This window comes from Echinops telfairi, unplaced genomic scaffold, assembly GCF_000313985.2.
Source record: "Echinops telfairi isolate 266 unplaced genomic scaffold, ASM31398v2 ScPeMD7_655;HRSCAF=1070, whole genome shotgun sequence".
Taxonomy (NCBI): Eukaryota; Metazoa; Chordata; class Mammalia; order Afrosoricida; family Tenrecidae; genus Echinops; species Echinops telfairi.
The window spans coordinates 5,172,083-5,183,470 of NW_022104553.1; the positions used below are offsets into that span (position 1 = coordinate 5,172,083).

General features: G+C 52.2%; 1 protein-coding gene across 1 annotated transcript in view; it reads right to left on the reverse strand.

The window, feature by feature from the left end:
- Positions 1-1,473: 1,473 nt before the first annotated feature.
- Positions 1,474-11,388, reverse strand: part of TXNDC5 (thioredoxin domain containing 5) — a 33,290-nt gene continuing 23,375 nt past the window's right edge. The window contains exons 5-9 of the mRNA XM_013006980.2: positions 10,487-10,602; positions 7,828-7,914; positions 6,888-7,031; positions 3,165-3,247; positions 1,474-1,642 (exon numbers count right to left, since the gene is read on the reverse strand). Coding sequence (XP_012862434.2) covers positions 1,489-1,642; positions 3,165-3,247; positions 6,888-7,031; positions 7,828-7,914; positions 10,487-10,602 — 584 coding nt within the window. The 3' untranslated portion in view covers positions 1,474-1,488. The remainder of the gene's footprint in view (positions 1,643-3,164; positions 3,248-6,887; positions 7,032-7,827; positions 7,915-10,486; positions 10,603-11,388) is intronic.

Below are 11,388 nucleotides of genomic sequence, written 5' to 3' on the forward strand. Positions count from 1 at the left end.
TGAATCCCAAGCTGTAATGAAGATTCTCAACACATTCATCGAGTCAATTCCGACTCACAGGGACCCCATAGGGTAGAGTAGAATTTCCCCTGTGGGTTTCCAAGATGGTAACTCTTTCTAGAAATAAAAATTTCCTTTTCTCTCTCGCAGAGCTGCGATGGCTTCAAGCCACTGAGCTGGCAGTTGGCATCCCAATGCACAGCTCCACTACGCCACCAGGGCTCCTATATAAAGAAGTTGCATGTCAAAGAAATGGCTTTATTCCGAAGCCGCGTCTCCCAATCTGGAATGTGCTCAATAATACCTGTGAGCTTGTTAAAATGTAGTATGTCAGTCAGGTGCCGGGAGATGTCCACAATGACCCCTGGGCCACTTGTGTAATAGCCACAGATGCTAAACGACCCACACCTTCAGTCGCACCCTCTCTCTCAAGGCCTAAGTAAGCCTGGGGTCTGCTTCCAATCAAGGCACAGTGGAGGCCCAACAATCAAACGCTCAACTGCTAACTCTAAAGGCAGTTGGAGCCCGCCAGGAACTCCGCAGCACAACGGAGTCTGAGGTCTCCCTCTGTGACAGTTACCGCCTTGGAAACCCCGTGGAGCAGTTCTAATCTGTCTGTGTGGTCAAGCAACATCAGGATAAACAGAAAGGATTGAAACTGTCAAGGGTTTCATTTTCTATCAGTGCCCTTGGCAATAGCAGTCAAGAAAACACGTGGTGGACTGCACTGAGCAAAATCTGCTGCAAAGGACCTCTTTAAAGCACCCCAAAGTAAAGATGTCACTTGGAAGACTTAGGGTACACCTGACTGAAGCCACGGTGGGTGCTGTATGTGTTATGTTCTGTTGGACAAAGGGTCGATGCGTCGGAATTGACAGCCCTCACTATCAGAAGGACCACTAAGTCTGTACTTCTCACTGGTGCGGCACCATGCAGTACACCCACAACTCCTCTGCTGTCACTCCTGCGTTTACACAATCCACTGGTGACCTGGCATCAAAACCAAGGAAAGCCACACCAGCTCCCATGGGGTCCATTCCGACTCACGCAAACCCTGTAGGTATCAGAATGGAACTGGGCTCCACAGGGGGCCAATGGCTATGAGCTATTGGGAGGGGAAGATTACCGTTCACACCAACTGGCCTCCAAAGTGTTTAAAACAACAATACAACAATTGCAATTCTTCCTGGCCACCCCCCACACTTGTAGACCATGCTAATTTCCCTGAGTGAGGTAATGCTCAAACAGGTCAAGCACAAGCCTGGCTCCCTCAGGAGGAAGCTGACGTTCTAATAAGTCCTTCACCCAGCCCCTGTGCTTGATCCTGGTGGCTGATGTCTGCAGAGACTGGCGATGAACTGCCACAGCCCAGGCAATGCAGTCACGGTGTCCATCCTGTTCTCACAGCCTCGTGCTCATAGGGCAAGGCAGACCCCACTGGAAAGCTCGGGCAGAGCCTCACCCGGCGGGGTGCTCCTGTATGAAACGTCATGTCCACCTGCAGATACTTACTGAGTATTTGCTGCATATATCCCGCTCGGCAGTGCAGTCCACTTCAGCTATCTTGACAGCGGCCAAGCCCGGGAATTCCTTCTTAGAGAGGTCTTCCCAGGTCGGAGCCAGGTTCTTACAGTGGCCACACCTAGAACACAACGACAGCGCCTTCACTCGCAGCTCCCTGCCAAGCCAAGGCTGTTTCTTCCGCACAAGGCAAGGCATAACTGACTGTGTGGAAATGAGTAGACGTGGACTTCTCCCCATAGGCACATACATGACACCGCTCTTCCTCCACCTCCACCTCCTTCTCTCCCTATCCCTAACCAGGGACTCAAAGGCAACCCCGAGGAGGTTTCCAGGTTCACTGATAGAAGTAAGAGGAGCTGGAAACAAGTGGGGCTCCTCAAAGCCACTTCCATGAGCAGATAAAACAAAGCTCAGTGGTTGATGACTTCACCATGAGCAGAAGGCACAAACAAACACACTTAAAAAAAAACACACATTCCAAACGACTTTCCGTTTTCTTGCTTATGGTAGCAAAGCTCCCTTTAAGCGCCGCCGATTTGGTGTGGGCTTGAGGTCATTTAGCTTTGTTCACACCTTCCCTACTGTCCATCACTGTACTGACTTTCCTGTTCCACCCCTCGCCCCGTTCTAGGAAGGGCTCCCCTGAAAGAAGGGAGCTTCACCGCTGGGGGCAGAGGGTCTTTCGTTAATGGAAACAACCCGTTTTAAAGGCATCCTGACTTCACAACTAAACACTAGACAGCTCCTCTGAGTCACACTCGGGCTCATGACCAACTTGCCCTGTGGTTAGTCAGGCTTTTTCCCGAACGCCGGTAACCGAGGGCGCACAGTAAGGTGATCCCCAGTTCCCCTCGCTGGGAAGACCCCTAACATTCTCCCAGCACTGGCTTTTCCAAATGGACGGGGACGGCTTTATTTGAGCAGACTGCGTTGTCTGCTCAATGTTAAGGCTGAAGAAGCAAATTCAAAAGAATCAAAGTCCACCCAAAGTTGGCTGGCAAGGCTGACGGAAACCCCAGAGGAAAGCCTATACTAGTTCATAACATAGGCCAGAGCCTTTCCCTGGGGAGAGCTGCTCTTCTGCCTCCCCTGAAAAGAAAAAACAGACACTTTGTTGAAGAGATGAGGGCAGAATGAAGTGCCTTGAGACTTGTCTCTGGCTCCCTGCCTCCAATCCCATGTCGTCTTCCCACAAGCTATGGACAGCCACTTTATGTGCCGGACCCCAAGGGCCACGTCCTGGGAGGCTCAATGAAGTCTATGAGTAACTTACTGAAAACTGAGCTGCACTGGGTCTCCCGACAACGTCCTTAGTTTTAAAAGGTTTGGAAGTAAAGCTCTATCATCATGTTCATTCTTTTAGGAAAGCTACCCACTGGGAGAAGTACCTGACACCACCAACCCTGATCCTCTGGGTGGGCAGCATTCATGCACCATATCCCAACACATCGCATGCTCTACAGTTGCTTCTCGGCGCCACGGGCCTCGAACACACTGGAACGCAGGCGCGCAATGACGGCATTTCCTTCCTTCCAACAAGGATCCCCTCAGCACACGGGCCCACCCTCTCACTGGCAGGGAAATACAACATGTGCCCCTCGGCGAACCAGAAGGGCTTGGCGAAGGAGGCAGCCACTTACCACGGAGCGTAGAACTTGATGAAGGTGGTCCCCTCCAGAATAGTGTCGTCAAAGTTATTCTTGGTCAGTGCCAGCACAGTGCCCTTTGGGGAGGAGAAGGCCACAGTTCAGACACCCCAGTTATAGAGCATGGCCCGGGTTCACATGGCAATTATCAATGCCGGCGCTCATGAGCCAAGGTCCCAGCCAAATGTCCCCGCAGGTCACATCTAACGAGCTATGCTGAAGAGCAGAGAATTGCTCCCAGAAACCATGTGGGCCTGAGTCTACAGGTGCTAAGGGGGCAGGCCAGCACACATACAGGCGGTGCTGCCAGGTGGCCCCAACTGGCTCTACCCAGGTTAGTTCGGGAGCCATCGAGGCCACCCGAGGCCAGGGTGTGAAGAAGCCAGCTCTAGAGGCCCTGCGTGTACCTGCCAGGGCAGGAGGTCCACCTTCCCGGTCCTAAGTAATGACTGTTGACACACTGCCCGCTCTACCGCCTGCCCCGCTATCCCGGCTGTGCATCGGACACACGTACCGGCTCTGCAACTTTCAGAACCAGAGCCACCAGCCGTCTGCCCGTGTGCAACTCTGGTGACTTGAGCTGCTATGATGCTGGAAGCTATGCCGCCAGCATTTCAAATGGTGGACACGCTTGAGCGAAGCATCCCCATCAAGACGCACTAGGAGGTGAGGTCTGACAATCTGCTTCCAAAGACCAGCCCACTCCTATTGTCCAACAGGCTTGCGTCAGCTACGTCATCAGACGGCGGGGAGCCGGGGAGATGCAGCAGTAAGACAGCTGCAACGACAGATGCTGACACGGCCTGGGGGCTCAAGGGCAGCCCAGGGCTGCCCAGCACTTGTCCACAGAATCGACGTGGGCTGGCGTTCAACCCGACAGCAGTCAACAACAGGCCCTCAAAAGCAAAGGCTGTGAAAGGAGTCTTTAAAATTCTCCAGGAAAATGGGGCAAGTCCTAACTTCCTGAGGATGGCTACAACAATGTACCCAGGGTCTTGCTCGAGACCCAAAAAGCGCCCCGCTCAGAGGGCACAGGTCTGCGCTCCCACGTGTGGTGTTTGGTGCTGCGAGGCAGCGTGCTGCTCTCACTGACCCACCAGACACTGTGCTCGGCTGCGCGGAGAGAGAGACTGGGGGCTCCATGAAGAGTAGTGGTGATCTATTGAAAGTGGAGGGGTGGGGTAGTTCCACTGTGACATGGACCACCAGGCGGGGCATCTGCTCCACGGCAGCAGACACCGGTATTTCTCCCATACAGCTCTGGTGCTTTCATGGGAACGAGAATAAGAGGGACTGGCGTGCAGTTAACTGTCCTGGGGCTCACTCAAGGATGACATCTGCTACTGTCTCAGCGCCAAGAGGAACCCCTGCCTGGCGCGCCACCACGGAACACTGCCTCTTTCCTGACGGGCAGAAATACTGTGCCTCACTCACTGGAAAACCCACTTCATGGTGGAAAACTTGATTATAAATAGAAGCAGCTCTGGGTTTGATGACAAAATGCCTAGTATATAATTATGCTCAATTTGGGATGACCTTTTTAACCACCATGACACATACGCTTCTCAATCTATGTGGTCATAACTACAAAGTCATGTGTTTGCTTCTTCAGCCAAAGCTTGGGCTTGTCACTAACACCGGGCCATCCCCAGCCTACAAGCAAGCGCCCAGCTTGGGGCATGAGGTGACAAAGACCAGAGCTGTTCCCGCCTCGGGAGGCTGAGGCAGCTGGCTCCATTGGATTTAGGGCTGAACACACACGGGGCCTGTAGGCCCGAAGCCCAGGGGCAAAGGCACACCGTGGCCTCTACTCTGCCCAAACACCCTCCTGTCCCAAGCCAGAACTCAGGCTGCTCTGAGGTCTTCGGTGTGAACTGAAGTAGCAAGGTGGGTGGTCTGCGCTGGCAAAATGTTGATCACCAGAACTTAGGGGATTAGAAACTCCGGGCATGGTTTTCCCGGGAAACACATTCTGATTCCTCTCCAACAATCTCATTCTCACCCCCAGTTTCAGAGTCAGTTTCTCGCCCATAGTAAAGGACAAGTCACCTGTTGAGCCGGCTGTAGCTCCAGACCCATAAGTTTAACTCGTGGTTATGCTTTGGGCTGCTAACTACAAGGTCCACAGTTCGAAACTACCGGTTGCTCTGTGGGAGACATATGGGGTTTTCTACTCCGGTAATCAGTTGGTCTCGGAAACTCACAGGGGCCATTCTATCCTGTCCTGTAGGGTGGCACCGACTTGACGGCAGTGAGTCTGGTTTGGGGATTGGGCAAGAACACACACAAAGACTCCCAAACCTGGAGCCATCAAGTCTAGGCTGACTCTCAGCAGGCTGTGTGTTACCAGCAGAACTGAGATCCGTGGGGCTCTCTTGGCGGGGATCTTCCGACAGAACAGCTGTGCTGGGAGTTCAAACAGCCAACCTCTCAGTCAGCCGCTGACTGCGAATCAGGTGCAGCAACCCCCACCACCCCGAGAACCAGCATGTTGAAAACAGCTTATCACACTGACCCTCATATATGCCAAGGCCCCGGTTGCACCCCCTCTGCTCTCACATTCCCTCCCCGCCTACCCTCCAGTCGGTGCACCCAGGGGACCTGAACCCCTTACGCCGGCTTCTCCTCTCCACCTGTTGCCACAGCTTGGGTTGGAGTCGCAGTGTCCTTTGTAGCTGCATTTGACAGTTTGACATCTCCATCAGGTACGAAGCTGCCAACCACCTTTCTCAAGACCAGTCGGCTTGAAACCCTACAACGGTTCCCTATAAAGGACAGAACCCTTGGCAGACCACCAGAGCCTGTTACCACCCAGCTCCTGCCTGTGACCCCTGGTGCCCTCCATAGCACTCTTCTCTGCAGCCTGTTCCCCAGTCCCCACCCCACACCCGACCCCCAGGCCCCTGCTGTGTGCTGAACTGTGCAGCCCCTCCTCCTGGAGCACCTGCCCACCACTGGGCTCCCCAGTGACCTCCGCCCCCCACCCTCCACCATCTCTCAAAGAGCCCTGAGGGCCCTCCCGCACGTTGCTCCCTGCCTGGGGACCCCGGGAAGCATGTGTTTGCATCTGTCGCCCCCTAAAGACACCCATGGTAATTGCTCCGTGAATTCAAAACGTTAGCAGTGCTGTCCTGAATGACAGTAACCTCCAACAGTCAGGAAATTAACTCGCCAACAATGCCCTGCTTCGCAGCCACGCCTGTTCCACCACCACTTTGTAAAGTGTGCCCTCAAATACTGTCCCTTCCCAAAACCGGTGAATCCAAAAAGGAGAATTCGCTACAGATTCTGACACCAAACACTGCTTCAGAAGTTGTCACACCTATTTCCGGTTTTCAGAAAGGCACGTTTATGTTTACCTTTGAAAGCATGCAAAACCAGCTGAAGGAAGTAGTCCTTGCCAACAACTTCAGTGTAATCAGTCACCAGAATGACTGTAAAGCCAGCGGCCAGCGGGTCGAATGACAACTCGTCCTGACCCCCGCGTGTTGGAGCAGGGCAGCAGTACAGCACCAGGACTTTCTTCCAGGTGCCTCTGGGCGGACTCGGCCCACCAGTCTTTAGGTTAGCAGCCAAGTGTACTGACGGTACATACGCAGAGACCCCTGAATGATCGTCCTTGTCTGTCAATTGCCCTTTTGTCTAAAGCGTGGGGAGGATGGGAAGGGGCGTGGGGTGCTGCACCTTCCGAGGTCCTGGCTGGGACAAGGCACTTACCTCAGCAGCGGCCGGCGTGGCGGCCAGCAAGGGGGCCTCAGAAGGCTCCATGGTCTCAGCGGATCCCCTCTCTGGGCTCTGCAGCTGGGACTCCACATACTCTCTTAGGGATTCCAAGTCCCTCTTGCCTTTGTACTGATCCATCTGCCAGAGACGCGGGCCACACAAGCATGTTGCTCATTAGAACATCCAAGAGCTCCAAGCCACTCAGAGCTTCCCCGGGTCCCCTACTCACCCACTCAAGGTGCCCAGGACATGGCTCAGCCACAGTTGCACAGGTTCCGCATGCTTACATGCCCAAATGGAAAGAACCACCCCCCTCAAAAAAAAAAATCCAATTGCTGCCAAGTCACTTTTGACCCCTAGCAACCGTTCCGTGCGCCTAAAGGGCAGAGGAACTGCCCCCCAGGGCTCCAGGCCCCGAGGGTCGCCTCTGTGCCCGGTGTGTTCACGTGGCTGACCTTTCATTTAGCAGCCAAACGCTTTACCACTACACCACCGTGGCACCTCCAAACGGACACAGTATAGCATGCATTATGCACCGAACACTTTGGTTTCGGTGAGGGGTTTTGCAACTTTTCCCTCTGCAGGGGCAGAACCAAGAGCGCCCAGGGTGAGTGTCTCTGGGCCTCCAGCCCCTTGTGATGTCTGGAGTGGCCTGAGGAGGTGGGAAGGTCAGCATAACCAGGAGTCAGCGCCCCCAGAGGCCGAGAGGCCGGGCACTCCCCTCAGGGCACCACCACCCTACGGCTGAGAGCCTGGTGAGTCTAGATTATAACCCAAGCCAGTGAGAACGTTTTCAGTAGCATAACAATGGACAGTTTTCAATTGCCAACTGCCCACATCTTTTCAGTGCCCAACCAAGGATCCTGGCAATTTGTTGCAAGCACTCAACAATTCATGCCATTTCAGTTAAGAGACCAATAATTCCACCTCTCACCTTCTTGCCATCTCGGAACCAGAGGAGAGTTGGGTAGCCTCGGACTTGGTTTCCAGAGCAGAGTTCGTAGTGCTGTGTGCAGTCCACCTAAGCATGAAGCAACATCAAGTTCACAGGCACTTTCGTCACTTGCTAAATTGGCTGTTGGACACTGGATACTAATTCAGATTCTATAGCACTTCTGCCAACAAGCTGCGGATTTTGGAGAGGCTCCATAAAGGCTACCTGATTGCACCTGAGCCAAGGGAGCCAGCTGATGAGACTGGAGCAGCACTGTCAAAAACGCTGTTTTACTTGGACAGACCAGACCTGGCCTAACTCGGGGTGGGGGTGCTGCAGGCTTCAAATCCATGGGGCTGGAAAATCCAGGAGGAACCAGTAGTCGGTGTGACACTGGAGTCTCTGCTACGTACTGCAGCACAGCACAGTAGACTACAATTCATCCACCACTCTCTAAGCTTAGTACGTTTAATATCAACGACCGGAGTTCTTCAGGTCTTTGTTTTATCTAATATCTGGTAACGACTCTGCTTGCCCAACATTTTCATGAAACATTTTATTCTAAGGGACATTTACCACCCCACCCTACTCCCCTCCCCTTCCTGGCAGAGCTCAGCTGAATAGGACTATATGCTAACAAATTAGGATAAAAATACTACCCCAACAGATAAGACTGAAGTCAGAAAGCAGTTAAAGTGTTCAACTGAGGGACGGAGAATTGATAAGCATATTTATAAGTCCAGACTGGCCCCGTGCCAGATCTGTCCAGAGGAGGAAGTGTCCCAGATGTGAGGTAGGTGATGCCGGTTCATGCCTGGCTCTGTGTGGGAAACCGAGGACCTGGGAGAAAATGTCAGTGGCCTATTCTCTACACTCATGACCACAGGGCTTGGAAAACCAGCCCCAGGGTTTCCAGGAAAACCTCCAGGGTCCGGAGACTATGGGTAACTCTGAAAACACACATTCTCCAGGGAGAAAGATTTCTCCCCAGCACCCTCCATTAAAATGCTAGTATAAAGCTGTCTCCTACAGGTGCTCCTCATGTGTGCACGTATGCAGTTAAAGGATGCCTACCTCTAAGGGCAGGCAGGTTCTTTTGTCCCCTCCCCCTCAAGGGGGATCTACTCCTTTTGTCTCTTAACTACCCGCGACCTGTCATGAAGTGTTCCCCTAAAGGGCTCAGGATACCAGAGGGTCACATGCTTCCCGTTCTGTGGAGCACGTGCCAGCTGGAGGCGTGCAGGCCTCCAGGTGCGGTAGAACCCCACGGGTGAATAAACTCAAGGCTCTTGTCCTGATACTGGAGATCAGACCCTGGTGTCCCGTTTTTCTGACCCCTTATTTCTCTAATTGCACCATCGTCTCCTCAGGACGCAATTCAATTGTGGGGGCTGGACCGCCACAGTTCTGTTAAGGGTTTCCAGTGACATGAACTGAAAAAAGAAATGATCCCTTATAAAAATGCAGAGACTACCTTAAAGGCTGCAAGGGATGAGCAAGGCAAGAGGCAAGGTGACGCTAGCATTATTACCTCTATGAAATATTCACCAAAGACAAGAATCATATTCACAACGCAAATATAGGCTACACTAATGAAAGTGGTTCATAAGAGCAGTGAAGACTCCATTCAACTAACAGCAGTAATCATCATTACAGTTTACCAAGCATGGCTCCATTCCAAGCACTGTATTAAGCATTTCACGTTCATCTTCAAAGCAGCACAGGGCTGATCTTGTCTTACAAAGGAGAGGTGGCCCAAGTCTCACTCCGAAGTTTATCCTTTTACGGCTCTCACCAGACAGAGCCCAAACCAGCTGACCATGAGCTGATGCCAACTCACGGTGACCTCACTCGTGCCCACATAGAAGTGTGCTCTGTGGGGTTCTCCCTGGCGGGCGTTTCAGAGGTAGACCGTCAAGCCTTTCTTCCAAGGTGCCTCTAGGTGGGCTGGAGCCTCACTCACACTTTTTGATTAGCAGCCAAGAGTGTAACTAACGGCTGCCCCACCCAGCGACTCCACCACCCTGCATAGATCACCTTATTAAGTACAGTTCTTGGATAAGCAGTCAAATCCAGGAATCGTATGAAAGGAAATCCACACCGTGGGAACAAAAAGATGGATGAGAGAAGCAGTATTATTAGATGAGCTGTAGGAGCCAGCTCTAGGCAAATAACCAGAATCCCCGGTTACACACACAGAAGTTGTCCGGTATCGCTTCTGGCTTTTTCTATGGAAAGAAAAAAAGCTGCAAAGCATTCTAGCCCCCAGGAGCTCCCAACGAACAGGGTCTTCTGTGGGCCCGGGTGGTTATAAAGCCAGGGGTGCTTCAGGAAAGAGCCATAAGGTGAGATCAAAGGTGGACGGTTTCCAGGCATGTGGAGGGAATGTTCTCCCATCTGTGCAGAAAGGCTCTGGCACTGCCAGTTCACAATTGGCCATCGCTTCAAATGAACTAAGCAGCCAAAGCCGTCATGGACCGACATGCTGTGGAAAAGCTAGCCACCCCCGGCTACCCTCTGCAAAGGTGCGATGAATGTTCAAGAGGCACTCTCAATGGCATGAATAAATCAAGCCTGGGGCTTTGCGCGCAGCATGAGGGATGGGCCACTCCACTAATGAATCTAGTCCACTTGCAGTTGAATAAGAGATTTCACTTACCTTGCCAAGCTTGACGGTTTCAGAATGTTCGAGGCTCAGCGCCAGCTGCTCCCAGATTGGAGCCAGAGCTTTGCAGTGACCACACCACGGAGCAAAGAACTTGATAAAGTGGTCGCCTTCCAGGAGCGCCAAGGTGGGGGAGGGGGAAAGAAATGAAATTTACACCAGACCTCACCAGAGACTTAACTCCAGACTGAAGGGTTCTGTACCTTTTGTTCAGCTATCTCAGTGCAGCATGAACCCTATAAGCAACAAGTGACTCTCCATCAAATGCTGCATCCGCATTATCAGTGGTTACGGGGGACAGGAGGGAGGGGCGGCATTCTTCAGGAACGCGGTGAGTTTATGGCGATGGGAAATGGGCCGCACGGCATGATGAATAGAACAGGTATCACTGAAGTGGACACATGAAAATCACTGAATGGGAGATGTAGAGTCTGTTACCTTTACACTAAAAAACAGAATGAAAAAAGGAGGAGGCTGGCCTCCATGATCCATGATGCTCAGGGCAAACCAAATGTGGTCTCCAAGGAAAGACCACGTGATTATTCTGAAAACTGGAACTAAAGAGAGACAAGAGGCATTTATCCTCCCTCTTTTGTACAACCTGTGTCACGGAGTTGAGGGATAGTTTCCTCTTGTTAAAAATAAAGAAGGAATGTGAGGTAGCGTTCCAGTACAGTACAACAGCAGATCTTTATTTACCGCATATACTTGAGTATAAGCCAACGGCAATATCAGCCAAGGCACCTAATTTTACCACAAAAACTGCAACCAAAAAAATGTGCTGAAAAACTGGGCTTATACCAGCCTGTGTGATCACGAGGTGCTGAAGGGATCAGTTATCAGGCACCAAAGAACAAAACATCATAACACTGTGTGTTCACCCCCATGATACGATC